Genomic DNA, 26,557 nt, shown 5'->3' on the forward strand with positions numbered 1-26,557 from the left:
ACCAAAAAAGTGTCATTGGCAGATTTGGCTTACACAGCTCACTGTTGTCAGATTCTCGTTGATGAGGATAGGGATGAATGCCAGACTGCTTGGGAGAATGCGAGTAAAATCACTGCAAAGGTAACTAACATCTCTGAATTCAAAGACAAGCAACTGCCTTATCAGGGAAACATCTGGAAAGCAATTTCATGGGTGGAAACTGAGTGCTGGAGGCTACGTAAAGTTGGAAACAATAACCCTGGCAATTACTGCGAGTCCATAAAAGAAAAAGAGAAAGAGCTGAGGAACAAGCAGCAAAGTTTTGAGATGACAACTGCAGTGGAATGCTTCCACCATGGGATGACAACCTCAGAGGTTCAACGCTACCATTTTCTCAAATGGCTGGAAATGGAACTGGATAACCTGTCCAGGCATCAACTGTCAGCTCTCCAGGATCGATACAAAGAGCTTAGGCAGAAATCTCTCGAGGAAACAAAAGAAATTGTGGAAACTGACAACCAAATTTCAGCTTGCTCTTTAAGAGTAGTCCACTTTGTCAGAGAGTGTGGGCAGCTGTATAATAATGTGAGTTGCCTGCCAGAATACAGTCGTCAGAGAAAAAACATCGAACAACTTCCTGGACAGTGTGCTCAGATGATGCTTGATGGTTTCCCTCTTGAGCTTGTTGATGGAGATGCAGCAAACATCCCAATAAAATGGATCAGCCAGGTACTTACTGAATTGCATAACATCATGAATTCCAGTAGCAAGCTTAAGGTCATCACAGTCATTGGAGCTGAAAATTCAGGTAAATCAACTTTGCTCAACACCATGTTTGGGGTCAGGTTTGCCGTCAACGTGGGTACATGCACCAGAGGGGCATTCATACAGCTGATCAGTGTCAGTAAAGACATAAGGAAAGAGCTGGGCTGTGACTGCATCATGCTCATTGATACAGAGGGCCTGAAGCCACATCGGATGGTTCGTGATGATCACAGCCATGAACGTGACAAAGAAGTTGCGAGCCTTGCAGTGGCACTCAGTGATGTTGTAGTTGTCAGTATTTCCAACGACAGCTCCAGAGAGAAAGACCTCTGGGAAATGGTGTGTCATGCTTTTGCAAGGCTGAAGGGTGTTAGCAAGAAGAAGCCAGTTTGTCATTTTGTACATACAAACATGTATGACATGCCTGCTTTGGAGCAGCTGAAGAGAAGTAAAGAGCTGATGGAACAGCTCAATGAAATGATCGGAAAAGATGTTAAAATGAAGAAGGCCAACATCAATAAGCTCTCAGATGTGATCAAGTTTGATCTAAACAATTGGAGCTGGTACATTCCTCCAGTGTGGGATGGGACTCCACCAATGGCTCCTGTCAATGTTGGCTTCAGTGCAACTGTCTATACTTTGAAAAAGGTTCTAATAAATGACCTCCAAAAGTGCCCGGAATGAGGGGATCTAATTCAATTCATCGGGAAGGTAGAGCAATTCTGGAAGACTGTGTAAAGAAAATACATGAAACTGATATGGACTTAGTATATGGCCATAAGCTATCTGACCACAAAAAAGTATTTATTTTCAATATTGTTCACTCATCTTTGTTATTTACAATGTGTTTTCTGAGTCATTAAACGCTGTACAAATGAAACATCAAAGAGGTATATATGCATACTGTGTATGCTTACATAAAATAACCATGTACTATGAGGCAGGTTGTCAGTTAAATTTCACCAAGAGGAAAAATGGTGCAAGGATATGAAACTGATATTCACTGTGTGGTAGACACAAATCACTAGTAATTGTTCTGAAACAGGTATCAAAAAGATATTAAAAATATTGTTTCAGATTCTACTCTGTATAATAAATATTGTAACTCATAACAAAGCATTCATGTTTTCTATGTGTATTAGATATTTCACAGTTAACGCATTCAAGTTTAAGATGAAGATTCTATAAGTGGCATTAAAATATTGAAATTCAGAAAATACATTTTTACATTCATATTAATGTTTCAACAAACTTGTAGATACTAAACTGCATAGTGACCAATTCACCCAAATTACAAATACAATAAAGAAACAGAAAATACATCTTATAATTGAAGTTTCACAGTATCTAGTCAGTGCAAACAGGATCTTATTTTTTCAGGCTTTTAAATGCAATTCTTATGCAAATTCATATGAATATAAACTTTTAAAGACACCATAGGTTTGGTCTATTCCCGCTGAAATATCACTCTCATCTCTCGTTACACACATGATACATATTAGATTTATACAACAGTAACACATTTAAGGGATTTTTATAAGAGGTTTTGCACGTAACTGAAAAAACACCAAGATGTCTTTGTACATGTGAGAAAAACATTAACAGTCCGTAGTCTTGCCAGTGTTGTGTTTAGTGCAGTAGTGTGAGGTTTACTGAAGAATCAACGAGACATCATTCTCACAAACTCTGTGGAAAGAGAGAATATATTTGCATTGTTTGTTGGGAAAAGGGCACTCCCACAGTCATCCACAGTCATCTTAAAAATCTTTAAAAAGATTATATCATCCCTAATTGTATTACCCCCCCCCCCCCCCCCCACACACACACACACAAACACACCACTACCACCGATCTTAACTAAGAGATAAATTGTATCACCTTCAAAGTCCACCTGTCCATCCCCGTTGAGGTCAACATCTCGCAGGATCTCATCAATCTCGCGGTGGTTGAGCTGCTCACCCATTAGCTTCTTCATGGCTTCCCTCAGCTCTCCAAGGCTGATCTGACCATCGCCATCAGAGTCAAACTAGAAAGCAGAATGGAAGGACTTTAAAAGGAAAATAAGCATTTAAAAAAAGCAAAACAAAAACATTTTGGAGTGTCAGTTTGAGAAAAGGCCTACTCAGGTTAAGCTGGGCATACACTGTGCGATTTTTGGCCCATTTTGAGCAGATTTTTCAGTCGTTTTGGGGATCGGCCCGAGTTTCTCCTGTGTCGTGCATCGTGTAGTATACATGGTAACGAGAAGGGATTAACACCTCACGACCAGCTCCCAATCATCAATCGTATAGTCGCAAGAAAATCAAACCTGTTTGAAATCCTGTCGGCCCTCATGAGGGTGTCAACGCAGCCTCTCACACTATGCATGCGCAAACAGAAACGGAGTAGCATGGCAGTGCAGCGTGTAGAACTTTGGCAAGCTCATCTGAGCCTTTTCGATGTGGCCTCACAAAATTATCATGACTGGACCAACCGTGAAAAGAGTTGGATGGACATTTCTGCTCATTGCTAGTCGATGTTTTTCATTAGCAATTTAACAAAGTTGATGGTGGTGTGTGTGTCTGTGTCAGTTAAAGAGAGAGAGGGAGAGAGAGGGAGAGCGAGAGACAGATTTTGTGTTATAAGCTTCATGTTATGGACGCACAGTGTGCATCGTCACCTACAAACTTCTCACCCCTGCGATTCAATCGTACAGTTTGAGCAGGAGCTGATTAAATAATTTTTTGAAGAATAATTAAAAGGAAAAAAAAAAAATCGCACAGTGTATGCCCAACTTTAGCATGACTGAGGTATGGACCTCAGTCATTTGTTGCACCTTAAATAGCATACATTAGGAGAAAAAATTCTGGACCGCATTCATTTCTAAACCCTAGTTTAAGCCTGGATATGGTTTTCTGTTTTGCTAAAATAAAATTGCAGACCTCTTTGAAGGCGTCCCGTAACTCTTTAACCCCAATCATGTCTGCAGTCTCTGCAAGCATTTTGGGGCCCATCAGTTCCACAAAATCCTCAAAATCCACTCTGCCACCACCTAGAAGAAATATAAATATGCATGCATAGTATATACAAGTAAATAACAAATTGGATTATTTACTGAAGATCCAGTGGTACGGAGTTAATTGTGCATGCATATAAGACAGAGCTTAGCAGACCCACGTCAATATGTTATAAACAGAAGTCATAATAAGAGCATATTTGCAGTGATGTGAAAATATGCAATGAAAACTGTCCACTGCAGCCATTAGCTGTGTTTAGGACATGTCTATAATTTAACTAGTTTATTTGTATCATCTGGCTTTATGGTTAATTAAAACTGCGTGTCATCTGCATAGGAATGAAAATGGAGTGTTTTATAATAATACTGTAAGGGAAGCATCTATAATGTAAAAAGTTATGGTCCTAGCACAGAACCCTGTGGAACTGTGATTAACATTTGCATGTGAGGAAGACTCGCCATTTACATGCACAAACTATACTGCAGTGATTCAAACCACTGCAGGACAGTTCCTAAGAAGATGATTCATCATTCATATAATTCACTACACTATTTCTGTGCTATGATGCACTCTAAATCCTGACTGTAACTCTTCAAAGAAACATTTTCAAAAGCTCATTTAACTACTTGACAGCTTTCAGGAATTTTGGAAATAAATAAGGTTATAAATGTGAAATGATGTAAGATTTATGTTTTAATTCATGGTAAAATGTCTTTGAGCAGTTTTATAGGGTCTAGAAGACACATTGACACATTGCTGATATGAAGTTTACTCATATCACCATTTAACAGAGTTGCTGTACTTAATGACAGTACCAGTGAATATTTTTTTCTCCAATAGTTAAAAAGTTATTTGTAAAGAAATTAATTAAATCATTGCTAGTTAATGTAAGGAGAACATTTTGGCAGTTCATCAGACTTAACAGATTTACAGGTGAAGAAAGGACAAACAGACATTTTGGACATCAACTGCTTTGCAGTTCTGCTTTATCCTGGTGCTCCTTCACTGGTCTTCCGAGTGAAAGATTTTAGGGAATAACAGAATTATCTGTCTGTGTTCAGGACTCACAGATTTGCTGGCTGAGTTCGATAAGTTCCATCTCTGTTGGCATGTATCCCATAGTCCTCATGCACTCGCCCAGGTCCTTACAGCTGATGAAGCCGTCCTTATCTTTGTCAAATTCTCTGAAGGCCTCACGCAACTCTGGAAGTAGAACACATCAATACAGATTATGCGAAATATTTGCCGTTGGGCAAAAGTATGACAGAGTACATTTGCTTTCTTGACAAAACAAGACACAGTTTCAGTCTCAGCTGCCCTGGATCAGTGAGTGTACATTGAGATGGGGATGGGGTATCTGTCTGAGAGTGCTTTTTTAATACTTCCAAATTGCTTTAGTTTTTATTTGAACTATTTTTGACTTGTTGTTAGTATGACATAGTAAAAAAATAATTTTTCAATAATGTTTCACGGACTTCTCTGTTTTCTGTGACATGCTGGATACAATCTTTGGACCAAAGAACTGATTTCTGTCTTATCAGTGCTTGAAGATGATCACAGTTTTTTGGCAACACTGTGCACCGTAAATATTCAATATTTTTTTGCATAAATATGATATTTTTGCCCCCAATAAAATTCTTTAAAACTTATGAAATACTTATGGTAGTTCATCATTATATCAATAAAAATGTAAAAACAGAAACTGAAGCTGCAAAGATTGTGAAAAATTATATTTTTAAATTGCTCCTGGGACTTTCTATTTCATTTGCAAACTTTTTATTTTTGCATCACTTTCTTATGAGGCATTAATGTTTTGAATGAGCTTTTAAACTTTCATCTCATTATTTACATGGAGCCTTTCTTTTTTCTTTCTTCTTCAATCTTCTTACAACATTATAACACTGAGTACTTTGCACTCTGCTGCCTATTGTTTGTGAATAGTGTGACATGGATGATTGCAGTCCATATCCAAACTTGTCCAAATAAAATTAACCTGAACCTGAACAGATGGTGACACAGATCCCCCTGTCACCATTAAATCATTGCAGAAGAAATATATCAAGTTTCTACTACACTAAACCAAAGTCATAGAATCTATATTTAAAATAGAAATGACATTTTCATGTGCATGTACGCTGTTAAATTGTGAGCCACTACTGAGGAATAGAAGCGATGTATGAGTGGAAGTTAAATTGTGAAGGATTATTCCTCCCTGTGAAAGATAATCCTTCACTTTGTTCTTACACATTTCAATGCAAGACAGGGAAATTAAAAAAAAAATGTTCACAGTTAAACAGAAGGTTTGAAAGGAAGGTAGATGAAAAAGAACAGAGTGGAATGAATAGACTGAGAGACAAGGTGAGGATTTGGATTAAGAATCTGTACCTTCCATCTCTTCTGGTCGTAGATCTCTGTCCTGCGGTGGTGTGGAAGAAGAAAGGGCATACATAAAGAGAAATGAATAGTCAGACAAGTTATACTTTGAATCTGCTCTATTTCAGTCACACAAAATGCTGGAAACATTTTTGCTTCTTGTGCTTTTACTCCTCCACTCCTCTCAATCCTGTGAAACATTTTGTTTGTTCTATGTTCATCTGCTCAGCCAGAGATTCTATTAGAGGATTATTGGGTTTTTGATCTGACTGACCCTAATAGCCTTTTTAGTTGAAAACTGCTGCTACCCAGCAGCATTCATGTCCAGTCTCATTCTGCCCGTGTTGGAGAAAGTCTGCTGTGCATATGCTCCACAACAAGCTTTTGAAATACAATGTACTAACAGCAGATTCATAATGACATACCACCTAAAAGATCTACCTTCCAAACAAGCAGCATGTAACAAAGTTATAAGAAAGAAAGAAAAATTAATTACATCATATGCTGAGTAAACTGGTGAAATATTGAATTGCCACTTTAAGAAATAAAGTGAAAATGAAATCATAGAAATAAGAGTGAATTATGACTTAAACTAAACATAATGCAGTAACAAATACATGCATAATTTCTTTAGTGATTAATAAAATATTCTAATTCTGATTCTGATTCAACATAAAACACCATTTACGGTTGTTGTTGAATTGGCTAAAGGAATGCAAGGTGACACCAGGATAAATTTGTACGTGATGTGTTCTTCGAGATTGTGACATCATCAGCAGGAATAATACAGCCCTGGATTAGAGGATGCAGGAGAGCGAACAGTGGCAGGGAGATTACAGCGGTAAATTGTATTACAAATCATGAAGGCTTATCGGTTTTTCATTTCTCTATCTGCCAGCAATTTTTTTTTTCTTATCTGCATCTGCAGTCCAGCTGGCTTTTGATTAAACGAACATTAACACACCTGCACAGGCTGAACAGAAAAACGTGTACCACTTTTTTTTTTTTTTTTTTGTCGTACCTTTTGCTAAAATTTGTGACAGATTTATTCACAGACAAAGGCAACGGTTTTCTCCTACCTTTGTTTTTTTGTGGTCCATTACCAATCTACAACAGTTACTACTGCTAAATCGTGACTTTAGAAGACTGCAGAAACTGAGCAACAATAAAAGTTTATGAAGGAAGGCATGTAGCACGACACAACAGGATGAAAATGCCACGAGATTTAGGTTTAAATCTTATGTGAAACAAGTTTTGCTTTCAGTCCTCGTTTGCTTAGGTTTAGCCAAAAAAACAAACAAACAAACAAAAAAAAAACCTTGATTGGGGTTCAAGTTATGGTTTGGGTTGAAATAAACCCGTTTACAAGATTAAGCACATGTTATAGAACTCAGTTTTATCAGTGTCAACAGTCCCTATCTAAAGTTAATAACGAGATTTCATATTTATCTATTCATTCATTCATTCATTCATTCATTCATTCATATGCAAGAGAATTGACCTGGCCACTTTGAAATATAACTATGATGGTAGTTAAACTTACAGATAGCATTGCTAATACTGCTAAAAAAAAAATGTATATAAAAATTAAGACAAAATATGAAGTCATGTTTTGTGAAGTTGTATTTTGGATTTTTGAACCCAGAGATGATGAACGACATTGATCTGATTATGGAAACACAGACACTGTACACTCTTATGTTAGTGATTTGTCAACCCCAAGGTAGGCCTGCCCTAAAACACACCCTGCTTATTTGTGTATTATACCTTAATTAGGACTAAAATGTATAAAATGAACATTACGTTGCAATTGTAGCTGTGCAATTGAGAAAATGAACTACAGAAAGCGTTTAAGAGGTCAGAGATCAAGTGTGTAACACAGTGACTGTAATGGACTTCAGTATTAACAAACTTACTCTGTGCTGCTCACCATTAGAAAGAATGCAGGTTTAAGACACTAACACATTGACTTCCCTTTTTAGACTAGTCTATCTTTTATGTAGTCTTTACTCAAAATGACAATATTCTGATTTGATTAATTTAAGATTTGCTGAAGTTGGCTGGAAAATAAGTTTGCCTGTATTAACACAAGATTATTTCCTTGACTTATTCGAATAATGGCGTAATTAATCAGCATCTCCTCAACATTACTAATCTCACATGTGTATATCAAAATTTATCAAAATTATTTGCCTGTTTACACATTCGGCAGATTCAAAGCAACATTTTTTTTTTAATCACACAGTATGGAGTAATGTTTCTGAAAGACTAATGTTCACTCTTCTTTTAGCTTGTTTTTTGGTGTCTGACTGAAATATCAAGCTGTTTGTCTGCTGAATGCTCCACTACATGCACTTGATGGTTGCCTGCTGTGGCTGAAAATGTGGCATATGAAATGAGTGAGGCTGGATCAAGACATAGTCCAAACTCCTGAGGAAAATTACCTAGCTTTTTAGCTGCTAAACGCCTCACTATATTCATTAAGCACTTCCTTGCTGGTGCTGTGAAAGTGGTGTACAGAAGGTTTATCAGTGTATTTCCTCTGGAAACAGCTGTCCACTGCAGCTGGTGCAACTTGCGTGTCATAAAAGCAAAGCAATCAGCTAAAACGTCTTATAAATCTTAAGCGAACTGCAGAGACTGAGTGTGGAACTGCAAGGGACCACTTTCACATTAGACATAGCCATTTGTTCAATTGTTATCATATACTGCTTGCTGTGAAAGACATGCTAATGTAAACTGCAAATTTAAACTGCGGTTGTCAATCAGTTGATAAACGAGACAGTGACTCTGCAAGGCTGTAGTTAAATATATCAATAGACTATTTCAAATCACACACCCAAAAAGATTTTTTAGGGTGAGAGGAGGGGTACACCGCGGTCTGTTATACGGCTAACACAGAGAGACAGATTTTAGCATTCTCACAGAAACTCGCATTCACCTTACGACCAATACAGCAAAGAAAATAGTATTTACATAACCACATTCTGAATACTCTTTTTTCATACTTTTACACTTCTTGCCCATTTTCACTTCAAATGGCATCCAGTATCACCTCTGATCATACACCACTGTTCTAGGAGCGCTTTTAAACTAGTTCCTTGTCTGTGTCATTTCCACTTTCCCCATGTATGACATTAATTTGTAATAAGAGGTGCGCATAGAAGACTCCAAGACTATAAAGGTACCTGAATCTGGACAAATTTTTGTGTCACGTATCAGGTCTCGTTATCATTATCCTTCTTTTATAGCTGTGAAAAAACGTAGTTTTATACGTTTCAACAGTTTTTATTTCTTATTTCATTTTAATTATTTGCTAATTTTTTGTTTTTTGTTAGTTTTAGTTCGAGGCTTAGTGATTATCATCTTTTAATTATAATATGAAGTGGTTTTTTTCATGGGTAGTCACAGCCTTTGATGTTTAGATGTCTATCTCACTAAGCTCAACTGACATGAGAATGACCAAAACATGTCCTTTCTCACATGTTTTTATTCAATTTACTTTGGCTATTTGTGTAAAAAGTAATTTCAGTGTACAATAACTTTACTCAAAATAGTAGAATACATATAAGTTTGTAAGTAAGAGGCCCTCAGAACATTTTAAAACATTTCTATAGATATGATGTTAGTGAATATAGGGTAAGTGGATGCAGTCACAGTTTGATTTCGTGGTTGGTGGAGATGAAGGGCAGAGGAGCCGTGACGATGACCTCAGCTTCACCTTAACCTTCCTTTGGATGGCACTTTGGAAATGGATGGATGAAAGGATTTATGGGAGACTTTGGCAATGACAATTCTGGCAGTTCTGTATGTTTGTGTGGTGTGTGTTTGTAGTGTGGGTAAATACATACAAGCTGACTTTGGGCGAAGCCCTGTCTGAGGAAGATACATGCAGGCCCCACTATGTTATGCAGCATGTTGCAGTTCTTAACCAGAGCGCACAGGGGTTCATCAAACTCACGCTCGTTCCCTCCTTCCTCCTCATCCTCTGTGTCCATCTCCCCTGCATCACCCAGTCCCCCCAGCATGGCAGCAGCCAACGGGGTACCACTTTGTTCTATGGGTGACATTACCTTACAGGAGAGGAACCAATCGGATTATGAAACACATAAAGCTATTATCAAAATTTTGGCAAATTTGCCATTTTTTGTACTGTTACAGATATTTTCAATAGATTTATTTATTTTGTATATTTCAAATAAAAGCAAATTTGAAACGTCTCTTGTGTCAAGTAGAGATGAAATAGGAAATTGCTATGAAATCCTAGTTTTAGTTATCCAAGAACAACAAAATGTTTCCTTACCTTCTTCTTTTTACTGTTCTTTTTAGAAGTCTGGTTGGTGTTTCCCATCACCCTGCCCTCTTCTCCCTGTCTTCCCCCCTCCCTTCCCTCCTTGCTGGTCCTCACACTTCTCCAAAGTTTATCCTCCTCTTTTCCTCTTTCTCACCCTTCTCTGTTCAAATGTCACATGAAACTCCAAAATCCATACTAGATCCAATGCATCCTAGGTGGCAACGCCTTTTATCGCCCAGGAAGGAGGAGGGCAAATGTTTCCACTTGCACCTCTACTACAAAAAGCGACTCCTCTCAGTGCATGTGCTTCAGTCCCAGATCCTATTGGTCCAGTGGTGTGTATATGATGCCACATTCAGTCCTAAACTCCTATGGGTTGTTGGCGGCTGCCATGATGAGATTTGAAATGTTTACGGTGATATTATGGAATCGGGGCAGAGTGATGGAGATTGACGGGTTGGGGTGGGAGAGTTGGGTCATATCTGAGCTGAAACAACCCGCTGCGCCAGACTCTGGCTCTGATTGCATGACTCGACCATTTTCTCTCTCCCTTTCTATCCCTCTCTGTCTCTCTCTATCACACACAGACACGGGCATGCGCTCTGTTTTTCCCTTTATCTGTAACCCCCTTTTGCTACAAGTGATCCCTTGAATTTGGACCAACTTAATCTAATCCATCCCACCCACCTACCCCTCTCTCTCAAACAAACATCATGCTTATGGTTTCCAAATGACTAGTCTGGCAAAGCTTTGTGTGTGTGTGTGTATGTCTCTAAGTCAGAAAGAGAGAGAGATAGAGAGAGAGGGAGGGAGGGGGTGGTAGAATTATGGATGAAGAGTTGGCTGTCTGTTTAATCCCCAGCAGTTCAGATTAGAAGAAAAGAACTATGCTGACAGGCTACGAGAGCATGGGGCTGCAAGTAGAAGAAATAGAAGTTGAATATTTATTTTACACAACTAGTCACTGTGAGACAAAAAAAAAAGGCGATTAAAAAAATTAAAACACATGGAGACACGCTGGGAAAGAGAAAAGTGAAAAGAGAGGCACATAACAGTGCATGCGAAAACATTTTAGAAAGTAAAATTGCAGGGGTGTATAATAAAACCAGTGATTGCAACTGTATGATGTAAACTTCTGACTTAGTATAGACACTACCACAACAACTACTACTAGTGCTACTAAAAATAATTATAGCTTTATGAAATTGCTGATTATACTGATAATCATAACTGTGTTGCTCGTGAAGCGGTGGGAGCATTGATGTGGTGCAGATGCTCACCTGCAGCATCTGTCTCTGAATGTAAGTCTTCACCATCACCTGCCTTCTGCTCATTGGTGTCTGTGATTTTGCTGCTTATCTGTTTATATTCTTGACTTTGATCTCAACCCTGATTAAGTAGAAGTTATATAAATAAAGTTCTCTAAAGCCACCAGATGGCACCAAAGATGGGGCCAGTGTTATTAATCTTGATGGAGTCTCGCTTCAGTCTTGTGGCACAATTGAAAAGCTTTTTTTTTTTGGTATGAGGAATATGTTTAAGAAACTATCTTGTTATATCTGTGCTTTTAAAGATGATTCTCTTCACCACAGCTTTTTAATTGTTTCCCTTACAATTACGTTCTAAAACCATCAACGCTTATTCCTTTCCCTCTAGAAATAAAAATACTGGTACTTGTTTTCTTAGGATCATTGTTTGATTATTTTGTCCAGTCCAATTCATCTACTGTTCTTTGTTGAAACCAAATCCCAGATGTGAAGCACTGTTGTTATATATACTGCATTTTTTATATACATGTGTATTGGGTGTAATATGTGTGCCAGAGATTTACGCAGTTTGATGAAGGCTCATCGCTTGCAGCCTTAATCCTCTGTGGTCAGTTCAGGAGAACCAACACATTTTTTGTGTCTATCTACTTTCCCATGTATCTGGTCATTAGACCACCCATTTTCTTCCATCTGTTTCCTGAGTTTAACCTAGTTATCTTTTTCTCAAAATCCCATGTTTTTGATGCTGGTAATCTCTTCTGGGTTCACAAATTACTCCACAGTTACTTGTTATAAAGCAGTTTGTAAAGCTTTTTTTTTTTTTACAAGACATAGTTTCAGCAATTTTTAATATGCCTATTATGTAAAATGTATTCCTAGACAACACTCTGCATTGCCTCAGTATTGCCAGTAGAGTGCAGCAAAGCTTGGTTGTTGAAAATAGTGGGATTAACACACGCTTAACGGTAATACATATGCACTACCACTAGATGCCAGTATCATCCCTAACTATGGAGGACCCAAATCCATCATATTAGTAAAAGAAAAAAAAAGCTACATTGTATCAAAAGAAGCAGTGGGATAGTGAGCATAGAGAGTGCTATAAAGAGCTAAAAAATAATCCAGTTAATGAAATCAAAAGTTAAATTAAAAGTCTCTTCATGCATGCTAGCGTAGCTCTCACGAGCTACACAAGAGATTGAATTCCTCTTAGTGCAATACACCCAAAGTGCAACAGTACAATTCCTAATCAAGAACTATTGTCTCTGGTATAAAATCTATTACTGAACCTCTACTGAAGTTTTTTCTAAAAGATATTGTACCATCAACACCTCATTTCTTTAAAGAGACAAAGATGGACTAAATTGCTTGAAAAATCATACAAAATCAACACTGACACTGAGAGTCTTTATGCTTGCAGTCCAAATGAAACTGTTTTAATTTCAATTTTCAAATATTTCCCAAAGTGATTCCTGTAGTCTACCTCCCAATATTCTAAAGCATGGCAATCAGATGAAATCAAGATTTAATGAAATAGCGTATCATCGATCAATAATCAGCACTGCCTACAATAATGTTTTAAAATCTGAACTGCTTACACCTAAAATATCAACTGGAAAGAATAATTTTCTCCACTTAATTTAACTGCTGTCACAAGAAACTCAGAGACATTACTAATACTGACACATCTTAAAATCTGAGTGATGACTAAGTGGAATCACTGTGATTTTGAAGTGCTTGAACAATCAGAGATAATTGTAAACACACTTTTCAGCCTATCAAACCAAAACATACACGAAAGGAAACTTCAGATGTGGAAAATGCAGTGAGTGTAACAACACTTTAGATGTTAAGTAGAATATTCAAACAAGAGTTACAGAACTGGGCACATAGAGTCTGTCTTAGCCAAACACAACTATGAAGCCAATCATGGCTCTCCTGCTGCTCCTCCTGCTGTTCACTGGACTTGAACATGTAATTCTTTCTGCTATTTCTGCCAGGGAATTTTATCAAATAAATAGATGTTGGATCTCATCACTAAACACAATGACACCTGCTGGGCTGACTAATGATTTTAGCTCAGATCTTCTCTGAATAAGTATATAAATGAAATGTAATAGTTGTGACGGCCAGTGGGCTGGCCTTGTGTTTTGCTTTTTCTTTTACCCGTTTCTTGCAGGTAGGTGGAGCTGACCCAATTAGTGATGCAACACCAGTCCCAGTGTATATAAAGACACCTTGACTGAACCAGCAGGCTGGCTTTGGCTCTGTCTCTCGCTGTCTGGCACCCATCTTGTTCATTTGGAAGTTTCAGTTATAGCTGTTATGTCCTTTAAATTGTCTTTAAGTTGCTTTACCTTATTTTCATTAAATATGTCTTACAGCCTTTAAAAGCCTGTGTGTGGTCTCCCTCTTAATTGTCACTTTCTATGAGCCGGGTTGTGACATAGTATAGAAAACTTTAACCCCGGCTGTATTCACTCTGCTCTGTTTTAAAATGTATGAAGGTCGTCACATGAGATCAGAAACAATGTCAGATTACTGTAAATGTTACAACCTTCAGTTTTGTTTCATGCTCTGATGAAGGCCACAAGGCAGAAATGCTAGCTTGTTTGTTGGCATGCCAAAAAATTGGTGAAATTGAGATTTTCCTGCTATTTCTTTGAAGCTTTGTGCTTGTGCTGCCTCTTAGGTAGTCATGCACAGATTACTTTAGATGAACTAGACCAATGAGTTCAAGTGGTATTGAAAAGCACCCAGAATACAGAACAGAGGTTCTTTTGCTCTCCAAACAACAACAAAAAAGAAGCGTTTCCACCATGCCTTCATCAGCAGCTTGGTGTGAGCACAAAGCCTTTCAGCCACAAAACCCCAAACAAAGCAGCTGGGTGAGAATTCATGTGCCATCCCTCGACAACTGCAAGCATACCAGATGCCTGAAAGACAAGGATGGAAGACAGGCCAACTGAAAATCCAGTGCTGGGCTGTAAACAGCATGATGGACAGATTCCAAAACCCAGGATTTTGCATGCTATGCAAACAGCTTTAGGGTGGGTCAGGTCAAACATTTTGCCATTTGAGATGGGGGATGTCTATGTGTATTTGCATGCCCACTTTTTGCACAATGACACACACACAAAAAAAAGATCTCATAGTAAGGTCAGATGAGCAAAAAAGGGTGCTTTCCAATTTAAAATGTGCAGACACACAAGTTTATCACAAAACAAACAAACAAATAAACAAAAAGCTAAAGAAAAATTGCTAAAACCATTTTGAAGTCTTTCTTATATAAATAAGCTGCAGCCTGAACAACATCGGTGTCATCAACCCATTCTAGCATTCTGCACTTACAAGTTTTTCACTGAATTAAAGACTGGGAATATGTATAGTACACTAAGCATGTTTGATGTCCCATCTTTAATGGAAACATTAAGAGTCCTTTCTTCATTTGGTTTTTTCTATTCTTTTCTGTTTCTGTTTCTTTTCATACCTTTGACCTTCAATGTGCGATAATCTCTTGAGTTGTGGCTGAAGTTAAGCTAAATTGAGCTTAACCCTGTTGAACAAAGATAAGACTGAGCTGTAACACAAACATAGCTCACAGCAAACATATTAATGCGTGAAAATATATATCTGCGACAACACAACAATGGAGACAATTATTAAACTAGAAGAACTCACGCTCTGTTTTGAGTATTAGCACTTCCCATTCTATTACATTTCAATAGAATGGGACAAATACCATTATGCAATAAGGAATCCAAACCGTGTTCTCTAGGTACAAAATAATACTTATGAAGTCAACTTAACTAACTGCATCAATGTACTTTAATGTAAGTGTGGCTGCAACAAATTGTGAGCCTTTTTGTCTCCATCTTATTTTATTGGTTTTACAAGCCACATTTTTACTTATAATTCACTCTAGACTTCCTGCTTACCACTAAAAGTCAGTCACAAACCCAGTAACTGACTATAAAACATACACTGCGCCTAGCAGACACTAGCTTGGGAACATAGTGGAGAAAAAAAAAGTAGAACGAGACACATGTGGCTCCATGGGCCTGACCTCTGACAGTGATTTATCATTTTAGCCAGATCAATCTGTAGACGAATATGAATATGTCAGTTCTTCAGACCAGAATTTGGATCAGTTATCACAGCAGCTTGAGCATAAAGTTACATCGTCTCTGAGTCTTGTCTGTTTAAACAAGATTAAATGACAGAAAAAAATGTTTGTGGGAGGAAGTGGTTGCGACTTGTGCACTGATAAAACAAAGAACAATTCAAGTGGAGAAACTAGTGCATGATCATCATGTTTCTTTAGAGTATACTCTCGTATTACTGATTCAGTCAGGATAGAATAATACTATCTAATATGTCTTATATTAGCAAAACACATGGGGAGGTAAAAGTGTGATAAGAATACAACTGAAACCACAGTGTGACCTGTGATATGACAAAATATCATAATTAACTCATTTTACCTGAGATATGCTGCCTGTGTCTTAGAGGGCAAATTCCACCTTTATCACCCTTAAAGTGGTGCAATAATAGTAGCGTTTTATTCTTATTTACTTTGAAAGGAGAGAGAATTTTAATGACATTTATGACCTAATAATTTCTTTGGTTGTTGTCAGAGTACCTGGGTTGTTGACCCGGTGTTTTCAGTTATGGAGCCTTTGTCAGTTTCCATGCCTTTTACCTGTTTTATTGTGTTAATCATCTGTCTGTGTGCAGCATTTTTTTATTCTACTGCCTCTGTTTCATTAGTTAGATTTATCCCAGCTGTGTTCTCACCTGTTTCTGGCCATTATCATTATCCAGTCTAACCCCTCAGTTTCTCTTGTAAGAAAGTGCTTGATTATAGGGGTCATCTGAGTACTGGGTTATTTTATGCATTTGGTACATTATTGTATTATTTACAATACAATACTTTACAGTATGAAGTCATTCTTAGGCAAGTGTTGTTGGGATCTGGCACTATATAAATAAAATGGAATTGAATTGAACTGGGAGCAAAAAAACAGTAACAGTAAAACAGAGAGATTGCTGCAGGTTGCTACAACTGAAAAGAACATACGTTGGCTGTTTTTTATTGCTACCCACTTTTGTTTTTTTGTCGTTCACTTTGATTTTCATGACATACTTTAAACTGAGATGTCATGTAAGAGTTTTAACAGAACTTCGTTCCCCCCCCTTCTTTTTGCTATAATTAACAGCTTCAGTACATGTCTCCACTAGCCTGTGATCAGATTATTTATAACTGGCTCTGGCTTGCCTTTTGTGGCTTTGAAGAATTAAATATGCTGGATCAATGTTACCAGGAATAACTAAATGATGATCACCACGTGAGCTTGGCTCTTTTATGGAATGTACGGTGAATTGGCTTAGTGATGCTTAAGCACACATTCATCAAAATCTCATGCTTTCTGTTTAAAAGGTTGATAGACACGCTAATCAAACCTGAACTAAGTCCAAAATTGCAGCAGCACTGTGCTGACAGGAGGAATATAACATGCTGGTGTAGTCAGTAAAGGATTCCCATTTAACCTGACATCATTTTACAGGCTGCGACCACATATGGCTGTCTGGATTGTCCCACATTCTCTGCTCTCATTCTCGCCCACTTCCCCACTCCCAAAAGGAGGATAATGCCTTTTGCACCTGTCCAGATATTATTTCTGCATTTTCATGTGACCTAGAAGATAAATGTGGCTGTCCTGTTAAATTAAATCAAAGACTTCTCTTACAAACAAAAATAAGGGTCAGAAAGTCGCAGTAATGTCGGAATATGTGTTTGTTGGATTGTTTTTGTTTTTTGAACAGTGAACAACTGTTGCTGCTTTGCCCCAGTGGAAATAGAACAACAGTTAACCCACTTATAAAGCATTTTTCTAAAGCTGTGCTGGTTATTATACCAATGTCCTCGTTGCTTTGTTAAAAATGTTGACCAGTTCAGAAAACTGTGTGTGATTTTTAACATATATCAGAAATAAAGGTGTAGTTTTTACTGTTTCGTGATATTATGACGTAAAGCTGCAGCTGTAGCATTTCGTCTTTCATCTTTCAAATATAGCCAATGTGTTTGATCATTCAGAAGTGAGATAATACAATATTTTTCAAAGCCACTGAATACTAAGTTACTAATACTAATTACCAGAAATGTGTGGAGTGGTGTAAATTAGACCCTATAAAACGGCTATTCACACATACTGGGTAAACAATGGGATGTACTGTTATACAGTGTTTCCTTGCTGTTCAGTTATGCCTTCATGCAAGTGAGGTGTGGAATCTTGTTTGCTAGAATATATTAGTTTAAAAAGAAGGCCAGCTAATCACTGGCATCTGCTAACATTTCAGTTAGAGGATAAATTTTAGGATTTATTGAAATAATTTTTTTTCTTTCTATGGTTTCATGTGGTGGATGTATGTGACATGTGCATGATATTTGGATTTTGCCTACATATGAAATGAGTTGTTGATTAACTTCTTTCAATTCCTCACTCAAATAAAGCTCTCAATATAATTATAATTATTTGCTGTTTTTCTGTAATTAAGTACACCTTATACAGTTAAAAAAACATTCCAACTTTTAAACGCATTTATAAACAGAAGTAAATAAATAATCCCTGAATATGTGCACAATGTATCTCCTCAGTCAGTGTCTTTGTGATTCCTGGTTCTTAGGCTTGTTCCCTGGCCTTCCGTGTAAGTGTGTCGTGTCTCTAGTATAGGTTTTGTTCTGTCTATACGTTTAGTCATCTGTCTTCCTGGTCAGCTGTCTCCTTGGTCTGTGTTTCCATGCCTGTTCTGGGTTTTCCTGTCTTATTTTGATAGTCCTTGTCCTATGTCAGTGTTTTCTGCTTTGCTTTCTCCGTCTGATTACCCTCCTGTTTCCCATTCCCTCATTACCTTCTGTGTGTATATATATCGTGTTTCCTTCGGTCCCTGGTCGATCTGTCCGCCTCTTTATTTCAATAATAACGTATACTTTATTGATCCGTGTGGGGAAATTCCTCTCTGCATTTAACCCAGTGAAGCAGTGGGCAGCCATTGGGCGCCCAGGGAGCAGTGTGTAGGGACGATACCTTGCTCAGGGGTACCTCAGGGTAGCTGTTCAGGGGAATCAAACCCCCGACCTTACGATCATGGGGCCACCACTCTACCTACTGAGGTATCCTTGCCCTTTTTCCTTGCCTCGTTCCTTGCCTTAACTCGCCATCTTCAGGTCATTTGTTATTCTTACCTTTTCCCAGTTTCGTTTTTTTGTTAGTTTCTCTGTACCTCCAGTCGTGTTAGTGTTTCTTTGTATTTTTTTCACCGCCAAAATAAAGGCTCTCCTTTTGTTATTATTTGCCCTCGCCACCGTGCCTGCATTTGGGTCCACATTGTTTTTGCCAATCACTGTTGAGTTCTGCATTTTCTTGTCCACTTGAACAAGCCCAACACCCCCTGCATCCCCACATAGCTGGAACACATACATGTAGCTCTCCTCATGCCATGACGTCTGCTTCGCCAGACGTGACATTTTTAGCACTGATGTTGGACTAAACTACATCTGTCTGCTCAAAGTTTAGTTCCTTCCTTCTAGCTCTAATCTCGCTTTATGTTGCAATAGGTCTCTTCTTTCTTCCTTTATTACATTCAACTATCATTCACTCTCAAGCCTTTATCCCAGACCCAGACATCCAGTAATTCATTATTCAGTCAGTCTGTTGCTCAGTGTATGTGTCACACAGTGGAAAATTGTGTTTTTATATCTTGTGTTGGATCAGACTGTGTTGGTACAGGGTGTCGATTTTATTTGCATGATTTTATTGTAATAGTGATATTGCATGTTTGTTTATTGATATTCCTATTGCATGATTTTATCTCCATATTTAAAGTGTTGATTGAACAATATGTTTTTTATTATTCCACTGTGGATTAAGCGGACAATTGTAGGCACCTGTGAGGTGGGGGCGTTCCCCGAGGTGGCCTATCAGCCACCAAACTGACTTAAGGGAGATAGTGAGCGCAAAGACAAAAAAGAGAGAGACACACGAAAAGTGGAGAGCTGGAAAACAAAACGTGTGCAAGCCAGCATATGAGAAGAAGGACCTCTGGCCTGACTGTGGGGCGCCACGAGACATTCGGCGATCGGCCAGCACAACCCGGCGATCCAGTCCCGACGGACAGAATAGCGACCGTGGGAGGCGACGCGTGAAATCCACAGTAGGGCAGGGGTACGCCTCTGCCTGCATCTGTGAGTATCGCTTTCCCACTGTTGGGCGCTAGGAGTAGCTTTGCCGGGGAAGGGTAACAGCGGCTGCGCTGACAACGTTGCTGGCCCGTGTCTGTTGTTTCAGGGCGGAGCTACGAGGGAGGCCGTGCGCGGAGGTGGAGAGTAGCTGGACTGCACGATTGCGCACAGTCAGGTGGAGATAGGAGCCTCCTCCCTGGTCTTCTGCTGGCGAGAGTCCACATCCCGGAAGAGGAGTTCCTCTCCTGTCTCTCTCAGCTCAGGAGAATTTGCCTGTGTGTTGCTGGACTGGGAGAATTAGGACCCTGGGGGGGAGTTTTTAGTATAGGGAAAAACATTCATTTAGCTTTGTGTTTTTAGCGTTTAATCATTCCTGCCGGCAGGGTTTTTAGCGGGTTGTAAACACTATTTTTATTGTATACGGGGATTTTAGCTTGTATTTGGGGTTCTGACTGTGTTTTATCCTGAAAATAAATGGTGTGTTTGAAGCCAGCTAAATTTCTGTGCTCTGAGCGCTGACCCACTCACTCCCCTTTCTGCTTGTATAGGCGTGGTGGTGAAGATTTAGTTCCACCAGTTTAGCGGCTACATATGGATGACTCATCTGAATAATGAGAACTGGAGATGAAACTAAGAAAAAAAGGGGAAATATAAAAACATGTCAAAACACAGCCTAGTTTTCTTTTCAGATGGCTTTAAAGAACATTTAATGATTGTTAGTTTATGACTCTAATCCCAGGTGACCTTTTGACCACTGATCAAAACTGTGTTGCAATTGGTATAGCTATTTCTGCCATTCTCTTTTTCTAATTAAAATGCCACTCAACATCCCCAATAACTAATAAACCTAAAAGGTTTGCTATTTAACAAAGGAAGGCACAAAGCAGGATTATCATTTGTGCCTCAGAACTGTTATTTTGTTTAAATTTAAACACATTTGATTGCTTGAACTACCGTAAGGCAGTGTTTGCCTTTCATGTTAAAAGGGTACAGGGTACACAAGGGTACAGGGTACACAAGGGTACAGTTAGTCATCATCAGGGATTTATTTTTTTAAGGTAAAAGAAATTCCTGTGATGCTTTTACATTTCTCCCATATACAACAAAAAAGCAAACCTGTTGTCAGGACACCTCTAAACAAGGTCAACTCTAATCTTTCCATTATAATCCGTGGAGGTTTTTTGAAACCTTCCCAGGAAGTGTATTATTATTATTATTATTATTATTACTACTACTATTATTATTATTGATGGGAAAACTGGCTCCATATGCACTGGTTCCAGCTGTTTCTGCCAAATAGTTTTGGTGTCTAAAAGAAGCTACACAGGCAAAAGAAATATTTTATATATATGAGAATATAAATAACAAGCTTTTGTCTTTTCTTCAGTAACACCACAAACATAAACAGGAAGTGGATGAAACTGGAAGCCATAACTGCCAAAAACAATGTGGAAGATTTGCTATTGCAACACATTAAAATACACCAAAAATATCTGGATCAAACCAGTGAGAACAGAAAAAAAGTACATGGCAAGAAATTATACATGAAACTGAAGTCTTGGCTTATACACACAGAAATTTTTACTATGGGACAGATTACTAACTACGCTGACTACTTATTAAAGACTGCAAAACAAGTTCACAAGGCTGCCACTAACAAATACACACTTTTTAGGTACATTTTTATCTTTTTCATCTGTTTCACACTATGTCTGAATTAAAGCTTGCCCTGGCAGGTTTATTACCCTTCCAATCCTCAAGGAATGTGTGTTTCCTCCAAGTGTTCTGCTGATCTAAATTTAAATAATCCTTCTTTAATAATACAGGCTGGTTCTTACTAATGTGTAACCAGTCAAAATATACTCTGTTGCAAAAATGTTATGCGCACAATTTTCACTACTGCAAACAAACACCTCACGCTACTGCACAACAGATCTAAACGTAATCTAAATAGTTAAAGAGATATGGATATATAATGTTTTAACACTATATTTGTGAGCCATTTTTCAAAAAGGGTGCTGCTATATATGATTTATACATATAGCAATATGATATTGTAACATCCCATGCCTTATAAGGAAAGACACACCCTTAAAAAAAAAAGAACCCTTAAAAATGACAGTCTAATTATATATCTTGGCTTTATATAGTTCCCAGTTCAGTCACCTACCTGTCCAAAGACAGAGTCAACAATAGGGCGTAGCTTCCTCTTGTCACCTTCTTCCAGCCAGATGTCATCTGGGTCTCCCACTGGGGAGGACAGACTCAAAGTCTTGGCCTTGGGCTTTGGTGGTCTCTTGATGCTAGCTGAACTCCATCTCCTGAATGATTCAATTTTCTTCTTGATTGAACCCTGGAGAAGAGAGCACAAACAAATCATAAGCGTTCAATACACAGTTTATGATGTACCAACTCAGAAAAGTTGGCTCTCACAAAATTAATAAAAATGTAGCTGTTGATCATTGATGGTTTAGTTTCTGACAAATATAAGCGTCTTCTGTGATAATGTTGTGTTTAAGTGCATAAAACTCCATTTGGTTTGTAACATTATGAGCGTTAAGCATTGTGGCATTAACTTAAAAAATAAATTAGTACCAGCCAGACCTCAGAAGTTAAACCACGTGGGATGTTTAAGAGCATCATTGACAGGAGTTTGCATATTTTTGCATCTACATGCACTGACCTTCTTCATTAACTTCCCCTCTGGCAACTCCACAGATGATGAATTTTTCACATCAGTCATTTTTACAGTCCTGCTTCAAAGAGACGTCCTCTTTCTCTCTGTGTCACGCTCCTCCTCTTTATCTGTCCCCAGAGCATCTGACACCGGTTGATAATCTGAGGCATATCTCCTGCTGCTATCGCTCCTCCTTCTCTCATCCCTCAGTTTTACTCTCTCTATCTTTCACTCCTCCTGTACAGTATCTACATCCCTCACTCACTTTTCAATCGGTGTGTTTCTACTATCCTTTGCTCGTAGTTGTTCCCCTGTAAATACTTCTGTGTCACACATGTGCTAAATTCTCCAGAAAAGCCCATCAAGGCACAGATTATTATAAGCAGAAGTCTTCCCAAAATGTAAATAAATATATTTTTAAATGTCTCTTTCCAGTTTATGTAGAAACTGACCAATTAACAAGCAGGTATCAAAATATTGAGATGTTTATAAGTGTGTCAATGACAGTGGTTAACATAGATCTTTTTTGAGCCTGACACCATTTCCTGTCTGTGTTTGTGACATCTCCAGTAATCCCGTATTTATTTGCTCACTCTCACTCTGATCTCGTCTCTTCCGATGTTGATGTAGGCTTGTCCTCAATCCTCTGGACCTAATACTGCTTCCCATTGTTTACTATATTCCCAATATAGAAATGTATCTCGCAAAACAGTGTACAGAATGATAGTAAGAAGTCTCTTAAAATTTTGGCTCTGAGACCAAAATGTGAAGATGCAGACATAGATCTAGAGGGAAGGACTCCCTTAGAACTGAACCATTCCTAAAATAGGTGGGGCAGGAATAGTTTCAGGGAAAGAAAACGACATGATTCCACAAGAGAATCCAAAAGGATTTCAAAGAAAAACAGAGGAGGGATCAACAGAAAAAGACCCAACATGTAGACACGAAAAATGCTGATTAAAAAAGAAGAAGAAGGTTGTTTTCTTTCATATCCTGCAACCCATCTATATCTCTGTACAGTATAGATTTACAGTAGGGGGATCTATCTATCTATCTGTCTGTCTGTCTGTCTGTCTGTCTGTCTTATTTTAAAAAGGTTAAGACGTTTATCAGATTAATGCTGCAATACATCTCTGTAAATAATGTTTCCATGTTTCACTTACTGGGTGTATAAAAAAGCAAATTACTAGCTTTGTTGGGGCAGGAATGGTAATAGTAAATGATTTAGAAACTGCAATTACAGTTTTCCCATAAGAGAAGCCAAAACGATGACAAAGCGGGGTGGGAAAGGAGAAAAATCCAACTGGTGCGGTTAGAAGAAATTAAGATGAAGCACAGTTACTGTAAGGATCTATGAAGAACACTCTACTTCCGTCTCCGTCCAAGCCAAACTACTATCAACATGTTTCATTCTGCATAATTACAGTAATTTATCATTTAAACCATTATGTGGTTTAAAATATAAAGTTGTTTTCGAGAAGACATTTTTAGAAACAGTTGGAAAATGTTCATTGAGGCTGAATTCCATTCATCTGTTTCAATATTTGGTGTTGTTTTTGAAATGGAGCAAGGACGAAACATTTGCAAAACACATATTAACAATGATGGACACAATGGGAGAGAACTTACACTGAAATTGGTAAAATAAAGTTATGTTAGTTGTGTGGCATATGCTCCATTTGGCTGAACGTTTTTGGTACTATCAAAATAACTGCACATGGATTAAACAGACTAAATGTAATATTTTATAAAAATATCTGTGACCATAATGCTGTTAGACATATACCAAAGCATGTGGCCCTTTTGCTCACATTAATCAAATTGGAATTGGGCTTCACATATGTAGAAAAAGTGAAACAAAAATTAGTTTCATGTTGCTACTTGTGGGGCATTTTTAGTTAAGTTTGTGATTTACCGTGTAGCCTAACTCCTCTTGTCTCTGTGCCTGGGAGAATTGCAAACTGATAACTTAACTGTTGAGTCAGTCTGCCCCAGGGCAGCTGTGGCTACAACTGTAGCTTGCCTTCACCAGTGTATGAATGTGAGAGTGAATGAATAGTGGTATTGTAAAGCAGTCCCAAAAACGCACTATATAAATGCAACCCATTATTATTATTATGAGTCATGTGCACGCTTAAATTCTATGGCGTTATTTTTGTGCCACTATTCTGAGTGCACGTAAAAAAAAATCTGCAGGTGCAAGTGTTGTATTTTGAGGAGAAATTTATTTTGAGCGAAGAAAAGCTAAATTTGAGTGAACAAAATTCATTGCTGCGTGCAAAAGATGTATTTCAGTGTTTGCTATTATCCATACACACACACAATAGCAGCCCCTCTCGCTCAGTTTTTACATTTGCGCTTGCTTGCAACGTGTTGCTTGCGCTCTCAACATTTCTGCCCGTGCGCATTCAACTCTTTCTGTACACCGTTATAATTGTGAAACAAAACCAACCAATCCCAGACTTGGATGCAAAAAAATCTGATTGGCTGTTTTGGTCTTCAATCAGCTCGAAATGATGAAATGCAATATCCCAGAATCCATTTCCAGCCTTCTAAACAAATTAGATTTTAACTTTTCCCCGGTTTGCGCTTGTGCCACGCCACCATCTGTAATGATAACTGTATTTTCTTTGCTCCTTTATTATTGTAACCCTGCAAATGTAGCTCATCTGTGAAGCACTTTGATGTACCTGGGTCTTTTAAATTTTAAGCAGTGGTATTGTTAAAATATCTATAAAATAGAAAGTCCTGAGCACTGGGGAACAAAGAAATAAGATATTTGTGACTTTGATGTGTGCTTTCTGAATAAGATAAGATAAGATAAGATAAGATAACCTTTATTAGTCCCACACGTGGGAAATTTGTTTTGTCACAGCAGGAAGTGGACAGTGCAAAAGTTATGAGGCAAAAATTAGAATACAATAAGAATAAATACAGTACACAGCTGTACAGAATAGAATAAAATACTATATACAGTAGAATAAAATAAAATAAATATACAATAAGATAAAAATAGAATACGAATGCTATATACAACTGAGTAAAAATACAACGATGACAGAAAGGATTATTGCACTTAGTATTATTGCATATGTATGGATGTGTGTGCTTGATCAGTTAAAGTCTTTATTATGGAGTCTGACAGCAGTGGGGAGGAAAGACCTGCGAAATCTCTCCGTCCCACACCGTGGGTGCCGCAGTCTCCCACTGAAGGAGCTGCTCAGTGCTGTCACAGTCTGCTGCATGGGGTGGGAGATGTTGTCCAACAGGGATGACAGCTTAGCCGCCGTTCTCCTGTCACTCACCACCTCCACTGGGTCCAGAGGGCATCCTAGAACAGAGCTGGCCCTTCGGATCACCCTGTTCAGTCTCTTCCTGTCCCCAGCAGAGATGCTGCCGCCCCAGCAGACCACACCATAAAAGATAAAAGATAGCAGAAGCCACAACAGAGTATATTTCTGAATGCACCGCAAATTATGTCTTCATGTAATTCCTTCCTTGTGTTTTTGTTTGGTGGCATTTACTGTTTCACTGCTGAATTCTCATGCTAAACATGAGAGTTTGCAATAATGAAGTTGTCATAAATATGTATTATCCCTGTAAGCCATAAGCTCAGGCTCCACGCCACTCTAAATAACTACTTTTGCTGACTTCCTTTGGTTTGACTCATGAACAACTAAACCATTGTGCAACATTTTGAATTCCTTTTCTGGTCACCCATGGATTCCTGTGTAATCAGCCAAAATTGACATGAAGGACGGGGAGTTTTCAAAATATTTGAAATCAGGTTTTCGATTAGTTACATAATTCACTTGGGATAGTGGAAAAAAATGTTATTTCTTCCTATGGGAGGATCTCCTTCCTATCGACATCTTTTCTTAAGAATCCATTTATTTCAGGAAACTGTTTTAAGCAAGCCACAGCGACTGTACTGCCAAAGGCACAACTGAATTGATGCATGAT

The 26,557-nt window shown here is 38.2% G+C and overlaps 1 protein-coding gene across 4 annotated transcripts; it reads right to left on the reverse strand.

The window, feature by feature from the left end:
* Window positions 1-1,503: 1,503 nt before the first annotated feature.
* cabp2a (calcium binding protein 2a) lies at window positions 1,504-26,368 on the reverse strand. 4 transcript variants are annotated; one of them, XM_082535401.1, is made up of 8 exons: window positions 22,601-26,368; window positions 22,088-22,270; window positions 9,965-10,186; window positions 6,126-6,156; window positions 4,809-4,943; window positions 3,666-3,775; window positions 2,623-2,770; window positions 1,504-2,430 (listed from the first exon to the last, which is right to left on the reverse strand). In XM_082535401.1, exons 1-8 carry the CDS (start codon window positions 22,658-22,660, stop codon window positions 2,405-2,407), a joined length of 915 nt encoding a protein of 304 aa, XP_082391527.1. In that variant the 5' UTR covers window positions 22,661-26,368; the 3' UTR covers window positions 1,504-2,404. The 4 variants fall into 4 exon arrangements, with proteins under 4 accessions (XP_082391527.1, XP_082391525.1, XP_082391524.1 ...); XM_082535399.1 differs by lacking the exon at window positions 9,965-10,186; XM_082535398.1 differs by lacking the exons at window positions 22,088-22,270; window positions 22,601-26,368 and adding an exon at window positions 10,417-15,100.
* Between the last annotated feature and the right edge of the window lie 189 nt (window positions 26,369-26,557).

The sequence above is a fragment of the Aulonocara stuartgranti genome, assembly GCF_965226115.1.
Source record: "Aulonocara stuartgranti genome assembly, chromosome: 6".
NCBI lineage: Eukaryota > Metazoa > Chordata > Actinopteri > Cichliformes > Cichlidae > Aulonocara > Aulonocara stuartgranti.

What these genes read in the sequence shown, in the direction of transcription:
- cabp2a (XM_082535401.1), bottom strand. Translation starts at nt 22,660, where the DNA reads ATGACTGATGTGAAAAATTCATCATCTGTGGAGTTGCCAGAGGGGAAG. An exon ending in AGGGGAAGTTAATGAAGAAG is followed by an intron (nt 22,271 to 22,600) that starts GTCAGTGCATGT and finishes TCTCTTCTCCAG; the next exon opens with GGTTCAATCAAGAAGAAAAT. An exon ending in TTGACTCTGTCTTTGGACAG is followed by an intron (nt 10,187 to 22,087) that starts GTAGGTGACTGA and finishes CTCTCCTGTAAG; the next exon opens with GTAATGTCACCCATAGAACA.